The 26,259-nt window shown below is 47.4% G+C and overlaps 1 protein-coding gene and 2 non-coding genes across 3 annotated transcripts; 1 reads left to right on the top strand and 2 right to left on the bottom strand.

Annotated features, from left to right (window-relative positions):
* The first annotated feature begins 6,848 nt into the window (after positions 1-6,848).
* trnam-cau (transfer RNA methionine (anticodon CAU)) lies at positions 6,849-6,921 on the top strand. Its single transcript has one exon. It is a non-coding gene; the product is annotated as a tRNA-Met (tRNA).
* Positions 6,922-8,201: 1,280 nt separating this feature from the next.
* On the bottom strand, positions 8,202-8,274 carry trnam-cau (transfer RNA methionine (anticodon CAU)). Its single transcript has one exon. It is a non-coding gene; the product is annotated as a tRNA-Met (tRNA).
* Positions 8,275-11,698: 3,424 nt separating this feature from the next.
* On the bottom strand, positions 11,699-26,166 carry LOC144593241 (uncharacterized). The gene is made up of 4 exons (XM_078398747.1): positions 26,009-26,166; positions 23,364-23,505; positions 13,952-14,060; positions 11,699-12,805 (listed from the first exon to the last, which is right to left on the bottom strand). The coding sequence occupies exons 1-4, from the start codon at positions 26,043-26,045 to the stop codon at positions 12,677-12,679; spliced, it is 417 nt and encodes a 138-aa protein (XP_078254873.1). The 5' UTR covers positions 26,046-26,166; the 3' UTR covers positions 11,699-12,676.
* Between the last annotated feature and the right edge of the window lie 93 nt (positions 26,167-26,259).

Genomic DNA, 26,259 nt, shown 5'->3' with positions numbered 1-26,259 from the left:
ATTAAACTGCATCTGCCATGCATCCGCCCACTCACACAACCTGTCCAAGTCACCCTGCAACCTCATAGCATCTTCCTCACAGTTCACACTGCCACCCAGCTTTGTATCATCTGCAAATTTGTTAATGGTACTTTTAATCTCTTCATCCAAGTCATTAATGTATATTGTAAATAGCTGCGGTACCCCACTAGATACTGCCTGCCATTCGGAAAGGATGATGGCAAAGCTAACATCGCTGCTGGACAACGACTCCCACCCCATAAACACGGTGGTTGCATCGGCCATCATCTATGGAGTGGTCTGCTGGAGCAGCAGCATCTCAGCGGCGGAGGGGAAGAGACTTGACAAGCTGGTCAGGAAGGCCAGCTCTGTCCTGGGTTGCCCCCTCGACTCAGTGCAGGTGGTGGGAAAGAGGAGGATAATGGCAAAGCTAACATCGCTGCTGGACAACGACTCCCACCCCATGCAGGACACTGCCACTGCACTGAGTAGCTCCTTCAGTGACAGACTCCTTCACCCCAAGTGCGTGAAGGAGAGATATAGGAGGTCCTTCCTTCCCGCTGCTGTGAGACTGCACAACCAGCACTGCTCCCAGCAGACCAGTCAACAATAATAGCTAAGAACACACGGAAAACTGATGACAATTTATGTATTTTTTATTTATAATGAATGATCTCTTGCTCTCCACTTTGCTGCTGTGACACTGTTGAAAGACTGGAGTGACTAGGCTTGTATACACTGGAATTTAGAAGGATGAGAGGGAATCTTATCGAAACGTATAAGATTATTAAGGGGTTGGACACGTTAGAGGCAGGAAACATGTTCCCATGGTTGGGGGAGTCCAGAACCAGGGGCCACAGTTTAAGAATAAGGGGTAGGCCATTTAGAACGGAGATGAGGACAAACTTTTTCAGTCAGAGAGTTGTGAATCTGTGGAATTCTCTGCCTCAGAAGGCAGTGGAGGCCAGTTCGTTGGATGCTTTCAAGAGAGAGCTGGAAAGAGCTCTTAAGGATAGCGGAGTGAGGGGGTATGGGGAGAAGGCAGGAACGGAGTACTGATTGAGAGTGATCAGCCATGATCGCATTGAATGGCGGTGCTGGCTCGAAGGGCTGAATGGCCTACTCCTGCACCTATTGTCTATTGTCTATTGTCTAAAGTTTTTCCTCATCTCCGTTCTAAATGGCCTACCCCTTATTCTTAAACTGTGGCCCCTGGTTCTGGACTCCCCCATCGAGTTTCCTCGGCCATTCGTCCATGGCTGATCTATCTTTCCCTCTCAACCCCATTCTCCTGCCTTCTCCCCATAACCCCTGACACCCGCACTAATCAAATCCATAAGGTCGAGATTGGACACCTCACCTGGCCTGGGTGCCACAGTTTCAGGGGGACTTCCAGGGGAGATATCAGGTGCCCTCCTATAATTGTGTCTGTATTAAAGGTGGTGCTGGAACGCCAGTAACGGTGGACCTGTATTTAGATAATGTATAAAAAACAAATCTTCAGTAAATTAATCATCACTTGCATTGCGAATAAAAAGAATTTTTTAGTAGAACACAAAGTGCTGGAGTAACTCAGCGGGTCAGGCAGCACCTGTGGAGAACATGGATAGGTGACGTTTCACAGAGTGCTGGAGTAACTCAGAGGGTCAGGCAGCATCTCTGGAGAACATGGATAGGTGACGTTTCACAGAGTGCTGGAGTAACTCAGAGGGTCAGGCAGCATCTCTGGAGAACATGGATAGGTGACGTTTCACAGAGTGCTGGAGTAACTCAGCGGGTCAGGCAGCATCTCTGGAGAGAAGGAACGGGTGACGTTTCGGGACGAGACCCTCAGTTACTGTTGGTAGTTTCTGTCGAGCTGTAAGAGTGTAAATAAGTTCATAAGTTATCGGAGCAGATTTAGGCCATTCTTCAGACTGAGTCAGGGGAAAGGGAACCTAGAGGTATGAAAAGGTACAGGACAAGGCAGAGCTAGAAGCTATGCAGTATTATAAGTGATAGGAGTAGAATTAGGCCATTCGGCCCATCAAGTCGACTCCACCTTCCAATCTTGGCTGAGCAGGGAAAGAGGCCCAGTGTATACTGTTTCTCCATATAACTCAAATCTCCAGACATGGACAATCTTTCTTGCACCCTTTCCAGTTCAGTGCCATCCATCCTGTGGCAGAGCAAATATAACTGTCCGCAGTTTCCATTAGGAAGGAGATGAGGAGGAACTTCTTCAGTCAGAGGGTGGTGAATCTGTGGAATTCATAGCCACAGACGGCTGTGGAGGCCACAAGTCAGTGGATATTTTTCAGAATCATAATCACAATCACACTTTGTTAGCCAAGTGTGTTTTGCAACAGACGAGGAACTTCATTTGCCATACAGTCATAACAATAAAAAGCAACAGAACATAACATCAACATCCACCACAGTGACTCCTCCACATTCCTCACTTAAGGATAAGGGGGAAGTTAAGGATAAGGGGGAAGTCTTTTAGGACCGAGATGAGAAAGTTTTTCTTCACACAGAGAGTGGTGAATCTGTGGAATTCTCTGCCACAGAAGGTAGTTGAGGCCAGTTCATTGGCTATATTTAAGAGGGAGTTAGATGTGGCCCTTGTGGCTAAAGGGATCAGGGGGTATGGAGAGAAGGCAGGTACAGGATACTGAGTTGGATGATCAGCCATGATCATATTGAATGGCGGTGCAGGCTCGAAGGGCCGAATGGCCTACTCCTGCACCTATTCTCTATGTTTCTCACTGTGATGGAAGACGAAAAAAAGTTCAATCTCTTCCCTTCTTTGTCCTCCAGCGGTCGGGGGCCTCGAACCTTCCGTTGACGGGGCGATCTTGACTCCTGTAGCCGGCGGTGGACCTTCCTCCTCGGGGCAATCAAGCTCCTTCATCGGGGGGGATCTCAGCTCCCCCGTGCCGGGCGATCTACCACGGGTCTGGGCTTGTCGAACGTCGTGCAGCTTTTGGAGCTCCCGACCTCGGTCTCAACCCGAGACCGCGAGCTCCGCGATGTTAAAGTCCGCAGGCCGCGTTGGAGCGTCGATCCCAGGCAAGCGATCGCAGGCTCCGATGGTAAGTCCACGGCCTCGCGGTGGGGCTCAGAGTCAGTCCCGGGCATGGCCTCCAGCTCCACGATGTTAGACCGCAGAGCGACCGGAGATACGATCCGGAAAACAATCGCATCTCCGGCAAAGTAAGAGATTGAAAAAAGGTTTCCCCCGACCCCCCCCCCCACCCCACATAAAACAAAGCAGAGAACTTTTACACAAACTTTAAAACTTACCAAAAATAACAAAAAGAGTTCTAAAAGGGCAGGCAGACTGTAGGCGAGGCCGCCATCTTGTGGTGCCCCCTGGTGGTATACTTTAAAGCGGAGATTGAACAATAAACAATAGACAATTGGGGGAGTCCAGAACCAGGGGCCACAGTTTAAGAATAAGGGGTAGGCCATTTAGAACGGAGATGAGGAAGAACTTTTTCAGTCAGAGAGTGGTGAAGGTGTGGAATTCTCTGCCTCAGAAGGCAGTGGAGGCCAGTTCGTTGGATGCTTTCAAGAGAGAGCTGGAAAGAGCTCTTAAGGATAGCGGAGTGAGGGGGTATGGGGAGAAGGCAGGAACGGAGTACTGATTGAGAGTGATCAGCCATGATCGCATTGAATGGCGGTGCTGGCTCGAAGGGCTGAATGGCCTACTCCTGCACCTATTGTCTATTGTCTATAGGAGGAGGCCATTCAGCCCCTCGAGCCAGCACCGCCATTCAATGCGATCATGGCTGATCATTCACAAACAGTACCCCGTTCCTGCCTTCTCCCCGTACCCCCTGACTCCGCTATCTTTAAGAACTCTATCTAGCTCCCTCTTGAAAGCATTCAGAGAATTGACCTCCACTGCCTTCTGAGGCAGAGAATTCCACAGGTTTACAACTCTCTGACTGAAAACGTTTTTCTTCATCTCCGTTCTAAATTGACAGGTTCTGGATTCGTTTGGGGGTGTGGGCCAAATGCAGGCAAGTGTGACTGGTGTAGACAGGACATAGAGGTTGGCATGGGTGAACTAGGCCGAAGGCCCTGTTTCCGCGCTGTATGACTAAAAAACAAAGTGATGGAGGAATTCATCGGCTCAGATAGTGTCTATTCGGGAAATGGACAGGTGACATTTCCGGTCGGGATGTTTCCTCACGCTGAAGGAACAGTTCCACAAACTGTTCCAGATACTCCCATTGAAAGAGCAACTGAGGTTGGTTTAAAAAGATTTCTTGGAGCAAAATGTCAGGAGAGAAGGCAGGAGAATGAGGTTGAGAGGGAGAGATAGATCAGCCATGATTGAAATGCATAGACTTGATGGGCTGAATGGCCTAATTCTGCTCCTATCACTTATAACCATAATATGATGTTTTAATCTGCAATCTGAGAGAGGGAGAAGGTAAAATCGGAAGTGTCAGCATTGCAGTTGAACGAAGGGGACTATGGAGGCATGAGGGAGGAGCTGGCCAGAGTTGACTGGAAAGACACCCTAGCAGGGAAGATGGTGAAACAACAATGGCAGGTATTCCTGGGAATAATGCAGATGATGCAGGATCATTTCATTCCAAAGAGGAGGAAAGATTCTAAGGGGAGTAAGAGGCAACCGTGGCTGACAAGGGAAGTCAAGGACAGTATTAAACTGAAAGAGAAGACGTACAACCAGAGGAATCCAGAGGATTGGGAAGCTTTTCAAGAACAACAGAAGGTAATTAAAAAGGCAATACGGGGAGAAAAGATGAAGTACGAAGGTAAGCTAGCCAAGAATATAAAGGAGGATAGTAAAAGCTTCTTTAGGTATGTGAAAAGGAAAAGATTAGTTAAGACAAATGCGGGTCCTTTGAAGACAGAAGCAGGTGAATTTATAATGGGGAACAAGGAAATGGCAGACGAGTTGAACAGGTTCTTTGGATCTGTCTTCACTAAGGAAGACACAAACAATCTCCCAGATGTACTAGTGGACATAGGTCCTAGGGTGACGGAGGAACTGAAGGAAATTCACATTAGGCGGGAAATGGTGTTGGGTAGACTGATGGGACTGAAGGCTGATAAATCCCCAGGGCCTGATGGTCTGCATCCCAGGTTACTTAAGGAAGTGGCTCTAGAAATCGTGGACACATTGGTGATCATTTTCCAATGCTCTATAGATTCTGGATCAGTTCCTGTAGATTGGAGGATAGCAAATGTTATCCCACTTTTTACGAAAGGAGGGAGAGAGAAAGCAGGGAATTACAGACCAGTTAGTCTGACATCAGTGTTGGGGAAGATGCTGGAGTCGATTATTAAAGATGTAATAGCATTTGAATAGCAATAACAGGATCGTTCCGAGTCAGCATGAATTTACAAAATTAGCTTGACTAATCTTCTGGAATTTTTTGAGAATGTTGCGAGTAAAATGGACAAGGGAGAGCCAGTGGATGTAGTGTACCTGGACTTTCAGAAAGCCATTGATAAGGTCTCACACAGGAGATTAGTGGGCAAAATTAGAGCACATTGTATTGGGGGTAGGGTACTGACATGGATAGAAAACTGGTTGGCAGACAGGAAACAAAGAGTGGGAATTAACGGGTCCCTTTCAGAATGGCAGGCAGTGACTAGTGGGGTACCGCAAGGCTCGGTGCTGGGGCCGCAGCTATTTACAATATACATTAATGACTTAGATGAAGGGATGAAAAGTAACATGAGCAAATTTACAGATGACAAAGCTGGGTGGCAGTGTGAACTGTGAAGAGGATGCTATGTGGTTGCAGGGTGACTTGGACAGGTTGTGTGAGTGGGCGGATGCATGGCAGATGCAGTATAATGTGGATAAGTGTGAGGTTATCCACTTAGGTAGCAAGAACAAGAATGGTGTCAGATTAGGAAAAGAGGAAGTGCAACGAGACCTGGGTGTCCTTGTACATCAGTCACTGAAAGTAAGCATGCAGGTACAACAGGCGGTGAAGAAAGCTAAGGGGATTAGAGTATAGGAGCAGGGAGGTCCTTCTGCAGTTGTACAGAGCCCTGGTGAGACCACACCTGGAGTATTGTGTGCTGTTTTCGTCTCCTAATTTGAGGAAGCACATTCTTGCTATTGAGGCAGTGCAGCGTAGGTTCACTAGGTTAATTCCCGGGATGGCAGGACTGTCAAGTGATGAAAGAATGGAACGACTGGGCTTGTATTCACTGGAATTTAGAAGGATGAGAGGGGATCTTTTAGAAACATGTAAAGTTCTTAAGGAATTGGACAGGGTAGATGTAGGAAGAATGTTCCCGATGTTGGGGGAGTCCAGAACTGGGGGTCACAATTTAAGAATAAGGGGTAGGCCATTTGAGACGAGGAAAAACTTTTTCACCCAGAGAGTTGTGAACCTGTGGAATTCTCTGCCACAGAAGGCAGTGGAGGCCAATTCACTGGATGTTTTCAAGAGAGAGTTAGATGTAGCTCTTCGGGTTAACGGAATCAAGGGATATGGGGAGAAAGCAGGAACGGGATACTGATTGTGGATGATCAGCCATGATCATATTGAATGGCGGTGCTGGCTGGAAGGGGCGAATGGCCTCCTCCGGCACCTATTTTCTATGTTTCTATGTTTCTGCCTCTAGCGCGCAACAAAAGCTTTTCACTGTACCTCGGTACACGTGACAATAAACTGAACTGAAACTCCCCCTCTACTCTTTCAGTCCAGGAGAGGGGTCAAGACCAGGAACGTCGCCTGCCTGTTCCCTCCACAGATGCTGCCTGACCCGCTGGGTCACTCCGGCAGCTCTCCTTTCTCTCCAACAGCACTTTGGTTTTCACCTTTCTCTGTGTTAATGCTGCAGTTGTAACTGTTCAGCTTGTAGATGCCTTCTTAGCGCAGTAGGCAGCGCGTCAGTCTCATAATCTGAAGGTCCTGAGTTCGATCCTCAGAGAAGGCACGTAGCTGCTTACACTTTTGACCGGTTGCCTGATGGTAAATAAAAGTCCACAATCAGTTCCTCAATCATTTGTGAAATTCATCGCCACAGACGGCTGTGGAGGCCGGGCCATTGTGTGTTTTTAAGGTGTAAATAAACTAAACTCAATTCACTGTATGTAAATGGTGCCAGAACAACAACTTTGCTCTCAACGTCAGTAAGACCAAGGAACTTCATAAGTTCATGTTATAGGAGCAGAATTAGGTCATTTGGCCCAACAAGGGGCTAATGGAATCAAGGGGTATGGGGAGAAGGCAGGCACGGGGTATTGATTGGGGATGATCATCCATGATCACAATGAATGGCAGTGCTGGATCGAAGGGCCGAATGGCCTCCTCCTGCACCTTTTTTCCATGTTTCTATGTTTCTATAGGAAAAGAATTGATGAAAAAACTTGGAGAAAAAACTTGGAGAAAAAACTTTTTCACCCAGAGAGTTGTGAATTTGTGGAATTCTCTGCCGCAGAAGGCAGTGGAGGCCAATTCACTGGATGCTTTCAAGAGAGAGTTAGATAGAGCTCTTAAAGATAGCGGAGTCAGGGTGTATGGGGAGAAGGCAGGAACGGGGTACTGATTGTGGATGATCAGCCATGATCACAGTGAGTGGTGGTGCTGGCTCGAAGGGCTGAATGGCCACCTCCTGCACCTATTGTCTACTGTCTATTATCTATTGTCAAATCTTCTCCACCATTCAATCATGGCTGAACTATCTTGCCCTCTCAACCCCATTCTCCTGCCTTCTCCCCATAACCCCTGACACCCGTACTAATCAAGAATTTGTCCATCTGCGCCTTAAAAATACACCTCAACCATATGAACACTGCCTTCTCTAACTTCAAGTGACCCTTGTTTTCCCTCTCTCCCCGTCCCTCTCCATCCTGGTTCTCACTGTCCTGATAACATTTTACTGATTGTCTGCCTCCTTGTCACCTTCCTCTCAGCCAACAATGAACCATTCCACATTTCCTTACCATCGCCTGCTTTGATCTCTCGTTTTCACACCTTACCCTTCCAGATCTCTGTGTTTCTCCCTTTCCCCTGACTCTCAGTCTGAAGAAGGGTCTCGACCCGAAACGTCACCCATTCCTTCTCTCCTGAGATGCTGCCTGACCTGCTGAGTTACTCCAGCATTTTGTGAATATAGACGGCCGTCTGTGGCGATAAATTTCACAAATGATTGAGGAACTGATTGTGGACTTTTATTTACCTTCAGGTAACCGGTCAAAAGTGTAAGCAGCTACGTGCCTTCTCTGAGGATCGAACTCAGGACCTTCAGATTATGAGACTGACGCGCTGCCTACTGCGCTAAGAAGGCATCTACAAGCTGAACAGTTACAACTGCAGCATTAACACAGAGAAAGGAGAAAACCAAAGTGCTGTTGGAGAGAAAGGAGAGTTGCCGGAGTGACCCAGCGGGTCAGGCAGCATCTGTGGAGGGAACAGGCAGGTGACATTCCTTGTCTGGATCCCTCTTCTGGACTGAAAGAGTAGAGGGGGAGTTTCAGTTCAGTTTATTGTCACGTGTACCCCCACCCCCACCACCTCTCCACACCCCCCCTCTCCCCCCCCCCCTCCAACCTCCCACCCTTCCTTTCTGTCCTTCAGTCTCCTTTAGTTGACCTTAATCAACAAACCCTTCATTACTTCCACGTGAATCTGGTGTGCAACTTAATGTTCAATTTGTATGTGGATTCAATTAAATTCAACTCGGGTAGATCGGATAAACGCGCTAGCTCAGAGTAGGGGAATCAAGAACCAGAGGACATAGGTTTAAAGTAGGGGGGGAAAGATTTAATAGGAACCTGATGGGAACGAACCTTTTTCACACAAAGGGTGGAGGGTGAATGGAACGAGCTGCTGGAGGAGGTAGTTGAGGCTGGGACTATCCCAATGTTTAAGAAACAGTTAGACAGGTACATGGATAGGACAGGTTTAGAGAGATACTAGACCAAGTGGACCCGTTGGGCCCAAACCTCTCCTGCATTGGTGCAGCACCCTCTCCTCCCCCCTCCATCCCCCTCCCCCTCCCCCTCCCCCCCTTTCCCCTCCCCCTTGAGGGTATTGAGGGTTCAGTGTTGAGGTGGATAGAAAATTGGTTGGCGGACAGGAAGCAAAGAGTAGGAATAAATGGGTCCTTTTCGGAATGGCAGGCAGTGACTAGTGGGGTACCGCAAGGCTCAGTGCTGGGACCCCAGTTATTTACAATATATATTAATGATTTGGACGAGGGAATTGAATGCAACATCTCTAAGTTTGCGGATGACACGAAGCTGGGTGGCAGTGTTAGCTGCGAGGAGGATGCTAGGAGGCTGCAGAGTGACTTGGATGGATTAGGCGAGTGGGCAAATGCATGGCAGATGCAATATAATGTGGATAAATGTGAGGTTATCCACTTTGGTGGCAAGAACAGGAAAGCAGAGTATTACCTGAATGGTGACCGATTGGGAGAAGGGGAGATGCAACGTGACCTGGGTGTCATGGTGCACCAGTCATTGAAAGCAAGCATGCAGGTGCAGCAGGCAGTGAAGAAAGCGAATGGTATGTTGGCATTCATAGCAAGAGGATTTGAGTTTAGGAGCAGGGAGGTTCTGCTGCAGTAGTACAGGGCCTTGGTGAGACTGCACCTGGAGTATTGTGTGCAGTTTTGGTCTCCTAACCTGAGGAAAGACGTTCTTGCCTTAGAGGGAGTACAGAGACGGTTCACCAGATTAATCCCTGGGATGGCGGGACTTGCATATGAGGAAAGACTAGATAGACTGGGCTTGTACTCGCTGGAATTTAGAAGACTGAGGGGGGATCTTATAGAAACATATAAAATTCTTAAGGGGTTGGAGAGGCTAGATGCGGGAAGATTGTTCCCGATGTTGGGGGAGTCCAGAACCAGGGGTCACAGCTTAAGGATAAGGGGGAAGTCTTTGAGGACCGAGATGAGAAAACATTTCTTCACACAGAGAGTGGTGAGTCTGTGGAATTCTCTGCCACAGAAGGTAGTTGAGGCCAGTTCATTGGCTATATTTAAGAGGGAGTTAGATGTGGCCCTTATTGCTAAAGGGATCAGGGGGTATGGAGAGAAGGCAGGTACAGGCTACTGAGCTGAATGATCAGCCATGATCATATTGAATGGCGGTGCAGGCTCGAAGGGCCGAATGGCCTACTCCTGCACCTATTTTCTATGTTTCTATGTTTCTATGTTTTCCCCTCCCCCTCTCTCCTCCCTCTCTCCCTTCCTAGGATAGATAGATTTGAATAACACCGATTTCAATGAAACTTCTTCCATTAGCACCAAAGGGACGACGGTGAGTTAGGTGGGCCTAACATTGTCGTGCTATCGTGTACCGTTATGGCTGTCGTTCAGTAACAAACAAACAAACAAACGAGAGTTTTAGTATATAGATGGAGCAAACGCAGGCAGGTGGGACTAGTGTAGATGGGGGATGTTGGTCGGTGTGGGCAAGTTAGGCCGAAGGGCCTGTTTCCGCACTGTATCACTCTATGACTGCAGAACTGCAGTAAATCCTATTGCATCATCATTACAGAAAATTTCTACCTCAAACTCTTTTGAATTTGCGTTGTGTAGGTCAGGTGTCCCTGTAAACACATTACACGCCCAGCTACTAGTTACACCAGGGTGGAAATGATCAGTACTTATCCCCCAATGCCCATCTGCATGTGACAGTCATAGGATCATGGAACGGTGTAGCAGAGAGGCCCGTTGTTAAAGATCAGCCTCTGGTTTGCATTTACACCACTGCTCTTTCCCCACAAATATGAGGTTTCTAGGGGTGCCAACTTTCTCACTCCCAAATAAGGGACAAAAAGTGACGCCCACGACGCACACCCCACGTGACCTCACCCAGCCAGCGGTCATGTGCTCCTGCTCCACCAACTTGCCCACACCGACCAACATGTCCCATCTAGACTGGTCCCACCTGCCTGCTTTTGGCCCATAACCCTCTCAACCTGCCCTATCCACATAGGAAGGAATTGCAGACGCTGGTTTACACCAAAGATGGACCCAAAATGCTGGAGTAACTCAGTGGGACAGGCAGCATCTCTCGAGAGAAGGAATGGGTGACGTTTCGAGTCGAGACCCTTCTTCAGGCTGAGTGTCAGGAGAAAGGGAAACGAGAGATAAAGATGGTGATATGGAGAGATAAACTGTAGACACTGTCCATATCTCTCATTTCCCTTTCCCCTGACTCTCAGTCTGAAGAAGGGTTGTCATCCAAAATGTCATCGGTTCGTTTTCTCCAGAGAGGCTGCCTGTCCTGCTGAGTTACTCCAACACTCTGTCAAACGTCACCTATCCATGTTCTCCAGAGATGCTGCCTGACCCGTTGAGTTACTCCAACACTCTGTGAAACGTCACCTATCCGTGTTCTCCAGAGATGCTGCCTGACCTGCTGAGTTACTCCAACACTCTGTGAAATGTCACCTATCCGTGTTCTCCAGAGATGCTGCCTGACCCGCTGAGTTACTCCAGCACTCTGTGAAATGTCAATAGACAATAGGGGCAGGAGTAGGCCATTCGGCCCTTCGAGCCAGCACCACCATTCAATGTGATCATGGCTGATCATTTATCCATGTTCTCCAGAGATGCTGCATGACCCGCTAAGTTACTCCAGCACTCAATTTTCAATTTTTCAATTTTCAATTTTTCAATTTTTCAATTTTCAATTTTAAAAACTTTATTGGCATGATAAGATACATCATTATATTGCCATAGTATAGAACATAACATACATATTTAAAATGCATGAACATAAATACAAGTGTACAATGCATGGGTCGATATGCCCCTGTACATATATATATATATTCACGCAATACATATATATCCTTTTATCGATTGCTACTCGTTCTTGCAGTTGTAAACAGTACAGTAAGGTAACAGTACAGTAAGGTAGCACTCTATGAAACGTCACCTATCCATGTTCTCCAGAGATGCTGCCTGACCCGCTGAGTTATTCTAGCACTTTGTGTCTGTCCATGTATAACCTATCTCTCTGCCCAGTGGACAATATCGTGCAGTACTGGGTTCCCAGCAGTAGGTGTCAGTCGTGCGCCATGATTTTACAAATCAAATTTAAAAACCAAATATAATTTAGTGAGCATGACAAAGATGGAGCTGAGTTTTTGCACTGCTGGGCTATTGATGATGAGCACTGAAGAAGGCAGGATTGGGACATAGAGTGGTGACTGGACAAGCTAGATGCAGGAAAAATGTTCCCAATGTTGGGGGAGTCCAGAACCAGGGGCCACAGTCGAAGAATTATGGGGAGGCCATTTAAAACTGAGGTGAGAAGGAACTTTTTCATCCAGACAGTTGTGAATTTGTGGAATTCTCTGCCACAGAGGGCAGTGGAAGCCAATTCACTGGATGAATTTAAAAGAGAGTTAGATAGAGCTCTAGGGGCTAGTGGAATCAAGGGATATGGGGCGAAGGCAGGCACGGGTTACTGATTGTGGATGATCAGCCATGATCACAATGAATGGCGGTGCCGGCTCGAAGGGCCAAATGGCCTCCTCCTGCACCTATTTTCGATGTTTCTATGTAACAATGTGGTCATAAGGCCGGGTAACATAAGGAGGGTTGGCAATTTCCTATATATTCAAAGCAACTGGTGCATCTAAATAATGAGCTATAATTGCAATTTTTTGCTCATTTCTACCCAGAAGGAATATTGCAGGGAGAATGCGAGCTGTCCTTCAGGCCATTATTTGGTCAGATTCATCATGTCGTCAGCTGCATCCTGGCAGTTACTTCTCACTAGGTTGTAGTCACGGCCACCAGCTTTGACAAAGTCTGATACGTTTCTGCCTTCCACTGGCCTTTGCTCAGCCACCTGCAAACATTAATAACACACATCAAAGAAATGAGTTTAGTTTAGTTTAGAAACACAGCGTGGAAACAGGCACTTTGGCCCATCGAGTCCGTGCCAAACATCAATCACCCCGGACACCAGAACTATCCTACACACACTGGGGACAATTTATTGTCACTAGTACCGAGGTACAGTGAAAAGCTTTTGTTGCGTGCCATCCAGTCAGCAGAAAGACAACACATGATTACAATATCAGTCAGAGAGTTGTAAATCTGTGGAATTCACTGCCTCAGAAGGCAGTGGAGGCCAAGTCTCTGAATGCATTCAAGAGAGAGCTAGATAGAGCTCTTAAGGATAGCAGAGTCAGGGGGTATGGGGAGAAGGCAGGAACGGGGTACTGATTGAGAATGATCAGCCATGATCACAGTGAATGGCGGTGCTGGCTCGAAGGGCTGAATGGCCTCCTCCTGCACCTATTGTCTATTGTCTATCGAGTGATTTACAGTGCGCAGATACATGAGAAGGGAATAACGTTTAGTGCAAGGTTAAGCCAGCAACCCGCACGTCTTTGGAGTGTGGGAGGAAACTGGAGCACCCGGAGAAAACCTTCGTGGTCACGGGGAGAACGTACAAAATCCATACAGACAGCGCCCGTAGTCGGGATTGAACGCGGGACTCTGGCGCTGTGAGGTAGCAACTCTACCGCTGCGCCACCGTGCCACCCCGCTCTGTTTATTGCATCATGAGGGCACGGTGGCGCAGCGGTAGAGTTGGGCGGCACGGTGGCGCAGCGGTAGAGTTGCTGCCTTACAGTGAATGCAGCGCCGGAGACCCGGTTTGAACCCGACTACGGGTGCCGTCTGTACGGAGTTTGTAAGTTCTCCCCGTGACCTGCATGGGTTTTCTCCGAGATCTTCGGTTTCCTCCCACACTCCAAAGACGTGCAGGTTTGTAGGTTAATTGCCTTGGTAAATTGAAAAATTGTTCCTGGTGGGTGTAGGATAGTGTTAATGTGCGGGGATTGCTGGTCGGCGCGGACCCGGTGGGCCGAAGGGCCTGTTTCCGCGCTGTATCTCTAAACTAGAAAAAAAGGCAAGGTCACCATTAGCGTTTGATTGATGCCTAGAGTTCACATTGACACATGTTTATCCAAAGATGAGTTCATACCTGCCAGCTGTTTGACATGTGTTTGGCATCCACAACCACAGTTTGATGACTGTGGCCAAAGTCATTTCCTTTGTGAATCAGCATTGACCTCCCGTCCTCTGTCTGAACCCTGAGGTCAAGAAAGAAAAGTAAGCATTTGTGTTGCCAAGTATCTCACTCCCAAATACGGGACAAAGGGTGACTCCCCCAACATTGGTAACATGTTTCCTGCCTCTAACGTGTCCAACCCCTTAATAATCTTATATGTTATAAGTTACTCCAGTATTTAGTGTCTCCAGTGTAATCCAGCATCTGCAGTTCCTTCCTACACAAAATATAATGTGCTAGGACATGGATAGGCGATGTTTCGGGTCGCGATCCTTGGACACTAGGACTAATGAGATTTGATCTAATAAAAAAACGGTGTTGGCTTGAAACTTAAATGGCCTCCTGTGCGGAAACAAATCAATGATTATTTTCTTTGCTTCAAGTTTCAGTTTAGTTTATTGTCACTTGCACCCAGGTACAGTGAAAAGCTTTTATGTTGCGTGCTAACCAGTCAGCGGAACGACAATACATGATTATAATCAATCAAGGATAGTCCGAGGGTCATCAATGGGATAGATGATGGGCCGAATGGAAGGACAGATAGATCAGTCATGATTGAACGGCAGAGTGGACAGCAGGCAGTGAAGAAAGCCAATGGAATGTTGGCCTTCATAACAAGAGGAGTTGAGTATAGGAGCAAAGAGGTCCTTCTGCAGTTGTACAGGGCCCTAGAGAGACCGCACCTGGAGTACTGTGTGCAGTTTTGGTCTCCAAATTTGGGGAAGGATATTCTTGCTATTGAGGGCATGTAGGTATGATTCATATCATGTCATATATATACAGCCGGAAACAGGCCTTTTCGGCCCACCAAGTCCGCGCCGCCCAGCGATCCCCGTACATTAACACTATCCTACACCCACTAGGGACAATTTTTACATTTACCCAGCCAATTAACCTACATACCTGTACGTCTTTGGAGTGTGATTATTAGGTTAATTCCCGGAATGGCGGGACTGTCATATGTTGAAAGACTGGAGTGACTAGGCTTGTATACACTGGAATTTAGAAGGATCAGAGGGGATCTTATCGAAACGTATAAGATTATTAAGGGGTTGGACATGTTAGAGGCAGGAAACATGTTTAGAAAGAATATTACAACAAATACTGCTGCATAGCAGCAATCAGCAGCCGTAGCAGCAGCAGCAGCAGCAGCAGCTTGGGAAGTATTGTGTGGAGATAGTAAGGAGTAAGACCTGTGTGATGTCCCGGAGAAGTTTTGATCGCCTAGCTTGGGGTCGGAGAGGAATTTCCCGGATTTTTTATCCCAAATTGGCCTGGGTTTTTAATCCGGTTTTTCGCCTCTCCCAGGAGATCACTCAGTTCTTTTGGGTGGGCGGTTGGAGCGGGTGGAGCAGCGGCCGGGCGGTAGGTTTAGTAACCGAGCACGGGGCTTTGTTTGGAGAGTATGAGTGCCAGGGCAGTTTTTTGTTCTGGGTGTCGGATGTGGGGAATCTGGGAGTCTGATAGTCTTCCAGACATCCACATCTGCGCCAGGTGCGACGAGATGGGGCTCCTAAGGGACCGTATTAGGAACCTGGAGCGGCAGATTGATGACCTCCGTCTGGTTAGGGAGAGTGAGGAGGTTATAGATAGGAGTTACAGAGAGGTGGTCACTCCAAGACCACGGGAGGTAGACAAGTGGGTCACTGTTAGGGGGGGCAAGGAACAGAGGCAGGGACTAGGGAGTACCCCAGTGGATGTACCCCTTGTACCCCTTGGTAATAAATACTCCTGTTTAGGTGTTGTTGGGGGGAACAGCCTACCTGGGGGCAGCGACGGCGCCCTGGCCTCTGGCACGGAGTCCGGCCCTGTTGCTCAGAAGGGTAGGGAAAGGAAGAGGAGAGCGATAGTGATAGGGGACTCCATGTGAGGGGGTCAGATAGGCGATTCTGTGGACGCAGTCGGGAGACCCGGATGGTGGTTTGCCTCCCTGGTGCCGGTGTCCGGGATGTGTCTGAGCGTGTCCAGGATATCCTGAAAGGGGAGGGAGGGGAGCCAGAGGTCGTGGTACATATAGGTACCAACAATATAGGTAGGATAAGGGAAGAGGTCCTGAAAGGAGAATTTAGGGGGCTAGGAAGAGAGTTAAAAAAAGGACTAGGTAGAGGATTGAAGTGTAGGACATCTAAGGTTGTAATCTCTGGATTACTCCCTGTGCCACGAGCTAGTGAGTATAGAAATAGGAGGATAGAGCAGTTTAATGTATAGCTCAGGAGTTGGAGCAGGGGGGAGGGATTCGTTTTTCTGGATAATTGGGCCTGTTTCTGGGAAAGGTGGGAACTGTATAGGCCGGACGGTCTCCACCTTAATCAGAGGGAGACCAATATCCTGGCGGGGAGGTTTGCTAGCACTGTTGGGGAGGGTTTAAACTAATTTGGCAGGGGGTTGGGATACAGCATGGAGCTAGTATAGGGGGTGAGGAGAAGGAAAATATAGAGGAAAAAACTGGTCAGATTGGGAGGCAGAACAAGAATGCCACAGCACAATGGGGTAGGGCAAGACTGAACGGCATTTATTTTAATGCAAGGAGTATTGGAAGCAAGGGGGATGAATTGAAGGTGTTACTGAACACATGGGAGTACGACATTGTTGCAATTACGGAAACATGGTTGAAGGAAGGGCAGGACTGGCAGCTCAATATTCCAGGATATAGAATCTTCAGGAGAGACAGAGAGCAGGGAAAAAGGGGAGGGGGTGTTGCAGTATTAATCAAAGAATCTATTTCTGCTGTAAGAAGGGATGACATATTAGCGGGTTCCTCAAATGAGGCTATTTGGGTGGAATTGAGAAATAGAAAAGGGGCATGCACCTTACTGGGTGTATACTACAGACCCCCAAACAGTCAGAGGGAAATAGAAGAACATATTTGTAGGCAAATCTCGGGGGGGTGTGAAAACAACAGGGTAGTAATAGTAGGGGATTTCAACTTCCCGAATATTGATTGGGATAGCCAAAGTGTCAAGGGCCCTGAGGGTGCAGAGCTCCTAAGGGTCATCCAGGAGGGCTTTTTGAGCCAATATGTTGAAAGTCCAACAAGGGAGGGGGCGGTATTGGACTTAATCTTGGGAAATCAGGCCGGACAGGTGGCTGAAGTGTCAGTGGCAGAGCATTTTGGTGACAGTGATCACAATTCAGTGATATTTAAGGTGGTAATGGAAAAGGATAAAGAGGGACCAGAGGAAAGAGGAAAATTTCTAAATTGGGGCAAGGCCGATTTTAATCTGATAAGGCAGAAGTTGGCCCTGGTGGACTGGGATCAGCTTCTTGTGGGGAGGACAATAGACAATAGACAATAGACAATAGGTGCAGGAGTAGGCCATTCAGCCCTTCGAGCCAGCACCGCCATTCAATGCGATCATGGCTGATCACTATCAATCAGTACCCCGTTCCTGCCTTCTCCCCATACCCCCTCACTCCGCTATCCTTAAGAGCTCTATCCAGCTCTCTCTTGAAAGCATCCAACGAACTGGCCTCCACTGCCTTCTGAGGCAGAGAATTCCACACCTTCACCACCCTCTGACTGAAAAAGTTCTTCCTCATCTCCGTTCTAAATGGCCTACACCTTATTCTCAAACTGTGGCCCCTTGTTCTGGACTCCCCCAACATTGGGAACATGTTATCTGCCTCTAATGTGTCCAATCCCCTAATTATCTTATATGTTTCAATAAGATCCCCCCTCATCCTTCTAAATTCCAGTGTATACAAGCCCAATCGCTCCAGCCTTTCAACATACGACAGTCCCGCCATTCCGGGAATTAATCTAGTGAACCTACGCTGCACGCCCTCCATAGCAAGAATATCCTTCCTCAAATTTGGAGACCAAAACTGCACACAGTACTCCAGGTGCGGTCTCACCAGGGCCCGGTACAACTGTAGAAGGACCTCTTTGCTCCTATACTCAACTCCTCTTGTTACGAAGGCCAACATTCCATTGGCTTTCTTCACTGCCTGCTGAACCTGCATGCTTCCTTTCATTGACTGATGCACTAGGACACCCAGATCTCGTTGAACTCCCCCTCCTCCTAACTTGACACCATTCAGATAATAATCTGCCTTTCTATTCTTACTTCCAAAGTGAATAACCTCACACTTATCTACATTAAACTGCATCTGCCATGTATCCGCCCACTCACACAACCTGTCCAGGTCACCCTGCAGCCTTATTGCATCTTCCTCACAATTCACACTACCCCCCAACTTAGTATCATCTGCAAATTTGCTAATGGTACTTTTAATCCCTTCGTCTAAGTCATTAATGTATATCGTAAATAGCTGGGGTCCCAGCACCGAACCTTGCGGTACCCCACTGGTCACTGCCTGCCATTCCGAAAGGGACCCATTTATCCCCACTCTTTGCTTTCTGTCTGTTAACCAATTTTCTATCCATGTCAGTACCCTACCCCCAATACCATGTGCCCTAATTTTGCCCACTAATCTCCTATGTGGGACCTTGTCGAAGGCTTTCTGAAAGTCGAGGTACACCACATCCACTGACTCTCCCTTGTCAATTTTCCTAGTTACATCCTCAAAAAATTCCAGTAGATTTGTCAAGCATGATTTCCCCTTCGTAAATCCATGCTGACTCGGAACGATCCCGTTACTGCTATCCAAATGCTCAGCAATTTCGTCTTTTATAATTGACTCCAGCATTTTCCCCACCACTGATGTCAGACTAACTGGTCTATAATTACCCGTTTTCTCTCTCCCTCCTTTCTTAAAAAGTGGGATAACATTTGCTATTCTCCAATCCACAGGAACTGATCCTGAATCTATAGAACATTGAAAAATGATCTCCAATGCTTCCACTATTTCTAGAGCCACCTCCTTAAGTACTCTGGGATGCAGACCATCAGGCCCTGGGGATTTATCAGCCTTCAGTCCCATCAGTCTACCCAAAACCATTTCCTGCCTAATGTGGATTTCCTTCAGTTCCTCCATCACCCTAGGTTCTCCAGCCCCTAGAACATTTGGGAGATTGTGTGTATCTTCCTCAGTGAAGACAGATCCAAAGTAACGGTTTAACTCGTCTGCCATTTCTTTGTTCCCCATAATAAATTCCCCTGCTTCTGTCTTCAAGGGACCCACATTTGCCTTGACTATTTTTTTCCTCTTCACGTACCTAAAAAAACTTTTGCTATCCTCCTTTATATTATTGGCTAGTTTACCCTCGTACCTCATCTTTTCTCCTCGTATTGCCTTTTTAGTTAACTTTTGTTGCTCTTTAAAAGAGTCCCAATCCTCTGTCTTCCCACTCTTCTTTGCTATGTTATACTTCCTCTCCTTAATTTTTATGCTGTCCCTGACTTCCCTTGTCAGCCACAGGTGTCTCTTACTCCCCTTAGAGTCTTTCCACCTCTTTGGAATAAATTGATCCTGCAACCTCTGCATTATTCCCAGGAATACCTGCCATTGCTGTTCTACCGTCTTCCCTGCTAGGGCCTCCTTCCAATCAATTTTGGCCAGCTCCCGCCTCATGCCTCTGTAATCCCCTTTGCTATACTGCAATACCGACACTTCCGATTTTCCCTTCTGCCTTTCCATTTGCAGAGTAAAACTTATCATGTTGTGATCACTGCCTCCTAATGGCTCTTTTACCTCTAGTCCCCTTATCAGATCAGGATCATTACACAACACTAAATCCAGAATTGCCTTCTCCCTGGTAGGCTCCAGTACAAGCTGTTCTAAGAATCCATCTCGAAGGCACTCTACAAACTCTCTTTCCTGGGGTCCATTTCCAACCTGATTTTCCCAGTCTACCTGCATGTTGAAATCTCCCATAACCACCGTAGCATTACATTTTTGACACGCCAATTTTATCTCCTGATTTAACTTGCACCCTAAGTCGAGGCTACTGTTTGGGGGCCTATAGATAACTCCCATTAGGGTCTTTTTACCCTTACAATTTCTCATTTCTATCCATAATGATTCAACATCTCCTGATTCTATGTCACCCCTTGCATCAGAACAGTGGGAGTCATTCAAAGGAATAATTGAAAAAGTACAGAGGAAGCATGTTCCCCTAAAGTTCAAGGGTGGGACAAACAAGTCCAAAGAACCTTGGATGTCGAACGATATAGTAGGATTGATTCGAAAAAAAAGGGGGGCTTTTGGAAGGCATAAAGAACTTAAGGCACAGACATCATTAGAGGAATACAGAAGGTGTAGGGCGGTTCTTAAAAAAAGAAATTAGGAGAGCAAAAAGGGGCCATGAGATAGCACTAGCGGGCAAAATAAAAGAAAATCACAAAGTGTTCTTTCAGTATATCAAGGGTAAGAGGATAACGAGGAAAAGAGTGGGGCCCATCAGGGACCATAGTGGAAAGCTGTGTGTGGAGCCAGAGGATGTAGGAGATGTTTTAAATTAATTTTTTGCATCTGTTTTTACGAGGGAGGAGGGCGATGCGGACTTAGAAATGGAGCAGGAGGGTTGTGATGTTCTTGAGCATATTGCTATTGACAGAGAGGCGGTGCTGGAGGCTCTGGCAGGCTTAAAAGTGGATAAGTCTCCGGGCCCTGACGAGATGTATCCCAGGATGCTGAGAGAGGCAAGGGAGGAGATTGCGGGGGCTCTGGCACAAATCTTCAGAGCCTCTCTTGCAACAGGGGATGTACCGGAGGACTGGAGGATAGCTAATGTGGTGCCATTATTTTAAAAGGGCAGTAGGGATAAACCTGGGAACTACAGGCCGGTGAGTCTGACATCGGTGGTGGGGAAGCTGCTAGAAAAGATTCTGAGGGACAGAATCAGTCTTCACTTGGAGGATCGAGGGTTAATTAAGGATAGTCAACATGGCTTTGTTAAGGGAAGGTCGTGTCTGACTAACTTGATTGAATTTTTTGAAGGGGTTACCAAGGAGGTAGATGGGGGTAGTGCAGTGGATGTGGTATACATGGATTTCAGTAAGGCTTTTGACAAGGTTCCACACAGGAGACTAGTCAAGAAGGTAAGAGCCCATGGGATCCAGGGCACCTTGGCAAAATGGATAAAAAAACTGGCTTAGTGACAGAAGGCAGAGGGTGATGGTAGAAGGTTGCTTCTGTGACTGGAGGCCGGTGTCCAGTGGGGTGCCGCAGGGATCGGTGTTGGGTCCCTTACTGTTTGTAATCTACATTAATGATCTGGATGTCAACGTACAGAGCATGATCAGCAAGTTTGCAGATGACACAAAGTTAGGAGGGGTGGTGAATAGCGAGGAAGGGATCTGCAAGCTGCAGGAAGATATAGATGAGATGGTCAGATGGGCGGAGCAGTGGCAGATGGAATTTAATCCTGAAAAGTGCGAGGTGGTGCACTTTGGCAGGAATAACTTGGAGAGGGAGTACACCATGAATGGAAGGACCCTAGGGAAGACAGGGGTACAGAGGGACCTTGGAGTACAGGTACACAAGTCCTTGAAGGCAGCAGGACAGGTGGACAGGGTGGTCAAAAAGGCATATGGGGTACTGGCCTTCATTAGCCGGGGCATCGAATATAAAAGTAGGGGGGTAATGATGGAATTGTACAGAACACTGGTGAGGCCACAGCTGGAGTATTGTGTACAGTTCTGGTCACCATATTATAGAAAGGATGTGATAGCTTTGGAGAGGGTGCAGAGGAGATTCACCAGGATGCTGCCAGGGATGAAGGGCCTCGGCTATGAGGAGAGACTGAGCATACTGGGGTTGTTTTCCCTGGAGCAGAGAAGGCTGAGGGGACATGATCGAGGTGTACAAGATCATGAGGGGCATCGATAAGGTAGATGGCGGGGAACTTCTTCCACTGGTGGAAGGTTCAACAACGAGGGGACATAGATACAGGGTAAGGGGAGGGAGGTTTCAAGGGGATGTGAGAAAGAACTTTTTCACCCAGAGGGTGGTTGGAGTCTGGAACTCACTGCCTGGGGTGGTGGTGGAGGCGGGAACACTCACAACGTTTAAGAGGCATTTGGATGGGCACTTGAAATGCTACAACATTCAGGGCTATGGTCCAAATGCGGGAAAATGGGATTAAAATTGGACTATGTTTGGTAACGGGCGGCGTGGACACGATGGGCCGAAGGGCCTCTTTCTGTGCTGTAGGACTCTATGACTCTAATGTTGGGGGAGTCCAGAACAAGGGGCCACAGTTTAAGAATAAGGGGTAGGCCATTTAGAACGGAGATGAGAAAAAACTTTTTCAGTCAGAGAGTTGTGAATCTGTGGAATTCTCTGCCTCAGAAGGCAGTGGAGGCCAATTCTCTGAATGCATTCAAGAGAGAGCTAGATAGAGCTCTTAAGGATAGCGGAGTCAGGGGGTATGGGGAGAAGGCAGGAACAGGGTACTGATTGAGAATGAACAGCCATGATCACATTGAATGGCAGTGCTGGCTCGAAGGGCCGAATGGCCTACTCCTGCACCTATTGTCTATTGTCTACTATTGTCTATTGGACGATGGGTCGAATGGCCTAATTTTTCTTATGATTCTTATGGCCTCCTTTTCCTTATGATCTTATGACCTGAGGGCCTTTCTGGTTGGCTGCCTGTGATTAGTGGTGTCACTTGCCTTGGGCTTAGGATGGAGATGAGGAGGAATTTCTTCAGCCAAAGCCCTGTAAATCTGTGTAACTCTTTGCCACAGACGGCTGTGGAGGTTAAGTCTTTGGGAATTTTTAAGGCGGAGATTGACAGATACTTGATGAGTAAGGGTGTCAAGGATTATGAGGAGAAAAATAGAAATTGGCTGCAAACTTTAAATACAGTACAGCCCAAAGTCACGACAATTACCGGAAATTTTCTTTTTTGCTCAGATATGCCTGAGTTGAAAACACGATGTCACTCTAGTTTAGTTTAGTTTAGAGACACAACGCGGATACAGGCCCTTCGGCCCACCGAGTCCGCGCCGACCAGCGATCCCCGCACATTAACACTATCCACATTAACACACCCACTAGGGACAATTTTTATATTTACCAAGCCAATTAACCTACAAACCCATACGTCTTTGGAGTGTGGAAGGAAACGGAAGATCTCGGTGAAAACACATGCAGGTCACGGGGAGAACGTACAAACTCCGTACAGGCAGCACCCGTGGTCAGGATCGAACTTGGGTCTCCGGCGCTGCATTCGCTGTAAAGCAGCAACTCTACCGCTGCGCCACCGTGACCGCCTAAAGTTGTCTAGTTGTGCAGGAGGGAAATGCAGATGCTGGTTTACACTGAAGATAGACACAAAATGCTGGAGTAACTCAGCGGGACAGGCAGCATCTCTGGAGAGAAGGAATGGATGATGTTTCGGGTCCAGAACCTTATTTAGGCGTAGGGTCAGGTGAGAACCTTTACGACCTCAAATAAAACAACTCGTACTCACCTCACGCCTTCATGCCTGAAGGGTCCCGCCATGAATGATTTCCCATTGAGAGGTCTCTGTACTCTCTCAGCCTGTACCACTGGCTGGTTGTATAAATTAGTAAGGTTAGACTTTGTGGTCAAGTCATGCGGTTTTACACCACCTGAAAAATAACAATAGGCTCAGCAAATTCTCAACAAGACTGTCAAAGAGTTCATAAGATCATAAGTGACAGGAGCAGGATTAGGCCATTCGGGCCATATAGTCTACTCTGCCATTCAATCATTTAGAAGGATGAGAGGGGATCTTATAGAGACGTATAAAATTATTAAAGGACCGGACAAGCTAGATGCAGGAAAAATGTTCCCAATGTTGGGGGAGTCCAGAACCAGGGGCCACAGTCTTAGAATAAAGGGGAGGCCATTTAAAACTGAGGTGAGAAGAAACTTTTTCACCCAGAGAGTTGTGAACTTGTGGAATTCTCTGCCACAGAGGGCAGTGGAGGCCAATTCACTGGATGGATTTAAAAGAGCGTTAGATAGAGCTCTAGGGGCTAGTGGAATCAAGGGATATGGAGAGAAGGCAGGCACGGGTTACTGATTGTGGATGGCTGTGGCCGCTGGTTCTTAGAGTAGGTGTCAGGGGTTTTAGGGAGAAGGCAGGAGAATGGGGTTAGGAGGGAGAGATAGATCCACCAAGATTGAATGGCAGTGTGGACTTGATGGGCCAAATGGCCTAATTCTGCTCCTATCATTTATGACCTTCCGATCTTCCGATCACTTATAAACCTGAATTAAATAATGAAGCCAAAACAAGAAGGCAGTTTCCTGTATCTTATGGAGTCACAGAGTCACACAGCACAGAAACAGGCCCTTCAGCCCAACTCATCCCTGCCGACCAAGATGCCCCATCTATACAAGTCCCATTTGCATACATTTGCCCCATATGGCACTAATCCTTTTGTAGGAGCCATTAATGTTTAGGCTAGCCACTGTTGGCATATTATATTATTTTGTCTAGATATATCTTGCAGTATTATTTTGGACACTTGGGGGCAGTCACGAGATGTACAGGGTGGTGTATATAGATGAGCATTATGGACGGGGCAGAGCCAGATACAGGGGGGGAGAGCACACAGTTCTTATCAGACCTGGACAGACCAATGACTGGAAAGACCTGGGACCTGGGACCAGACCAGGGACAGAGCAGCCGGCTACGACTTGTACGTGAAATAAGTAAAGCACGGTATGTTCATCTCCTTGTCTGTACAACTACTTCAATAAACAACTGATTAAACTGGAAATGACGACTGGAAGATCTGTTCTGTTGGGTCTGCGTAAGTTCACTCCCACTCCCTGGCAATTGGAAAAGAATTCATCGGAAAAGTCTGGAAGTTGCCATTGCACCTTTCCTTTCCATGAACTTGTCCAGGTGGTTTTTAAATACCGTTGTTATACCTACCTCAACTAGCTCCTCTGGCAGCTCATTCCATATCCCCAGTGGAACTCTGAGTGAAAAAGTTGCCCCGCACACTAACACTATCCTACACACACTCGGGACAATTCACATTTTTTACCGAAGCCAAATTGACTTACAAACGCACGACTTTGGAGTGTGGGAGGAAACCGGAGCACCCGGAGAAAACCCACGCAGGTCACGGGGAGAACGTATAAACTCCGTACAGACAGCACCCTGTAGTCGGGATCGAACCCGGGTCTCTGGCGCTGTGAGGCAGCAACTCTACCGCTGCGCCACCGTGCCAAATCTGCCCGAGACATCGTCTGTCCCCTTTTGTCCCCCTGGTTTCCTGAAGTGTGCTCCTCAGTTTCAGAAACTGTTCCAGGAAAACACTTGATCCCAGCTGCCTGAACCTCTCACCTTCGCCCTTGTCTTTCCTGACCAGAGCCTCATTTGTTCCCATCATCTAGGCTTCCTGACTCCCACCCTGCCTTGTCTTTCACTCTGAAGGCCAACACTAAATACTGGAGTAACTCAGCGGGACAGGCAGCATCTCTGGGGGGAAGAAATGGGTGACGTTTCGGGTCGTGACCCTTCTTCAGACTGAGAGTCAGGGGAGAGGGAAACTAGAGAGATGGAAGGGTAAGGTGTGAAAATGGCAAATCAAAGCGGATGCTGCAAAGGAAATGTAGAATGGTTCATTGTTAGCTGGGGGGGGAAGGAGATAATGAGGCATGCAATCAATAACATTTAATCAGGAGGGCAGTGAAACCAGTTGGAGAACTAGGATGGGGGAGGGACAGAGAGAGAGAGGGAAAGCAAGGGTCACTTGAAGTTAGAGAAGTCAATATTCATACTGAAGAGATACAAAATGCTGGAGTAACTCAGCGGGACAGGCAGCATCTCTGGGGGGAAGGAATGGGAGACGTTTCGGGTCGAGATCCTTCTCCAGACTTTCACTCTAACAGGAGTACACATGCCCTGAACTCTGGTCATCACAATGATTAAGGCATCAAACTTCCTTTGCCCACAAACAAGCTGCTCCAAACAACCTTAGCAAGTTGCTGCCTGATGCCATCAGAGTTGGCCTTGCCCAAATTGAGAACTTTAACTTGTGGGTCCGCCAATTATCGATCAATTTGATCGGCTGAATGTTATAGTTGTGTTGCTATAACTTACGTATGTTAGAAAATTAACGAGTTATTTACCTGAAGTGTTGGCTGATGAGGATGCCCAGAAACTCATGTTACTGATGTGCAGCACTTTGGTCAACGTGGGTTGTTTTTAAATGTGCTATACAAATAAAATTGACTTGACTTGACTTGACTGTTGTAATCTGCTCAGTGTTCCTGACTGACTGCCAAGCTGCTTTTCACCGCACTAAAAAATGTAATTGGCTGCAAACTTTAAATACAGCCCAAAGTCACGACAATTCCCGGAAATTTTATTTTCTTCAGAT

Source organism: Rhinoraja longicauda, chromosome 4 (assembly GCF_053455715.1).
Source record: "Rhinoraja longicauda isolate Sanriku21f chromosome 4, sRhiLon1.1, whole genome shotgun sequence".
NCBI lineage: Eukaryota > Metazoa > Chordata > Chondrichthyes > Rajiformes > Arhynchobatidae > Rhinoraja > Rhinoraja longicauda.
Note: the sequence above shows the minus strand (reverse complement) of the source record. Positions and strands in the feature narration are given on the sequence as shown.

What these genes read in the sequence shown, in the direction of transcription:
- LOC144593241 (XM_078398747.1), bottom strand. Translation starts at nt 26,045, where the DNA reads ATGAGTTTCTGGGCATCCTCATCAGCCAACACTTCAG. An exon ending in CTCATCAGCCAACACTTCAG is followed by an intron (nt 23,506 to 26,008) that starts GTAAATAACTCG and finishes GTTATTTTTCAG; the next exon opens with GTGGTGTAAAACCGCATGAC. An exon ending in TTCAGGCATGAAGGCGTGAG is followed by an intron (nt 14,061 to 23,363) that starts GTGAGTACGAGT and finishes TCTTGACCTCAG; the next exon opens with GGTTCAGACAGAGGACGGGA.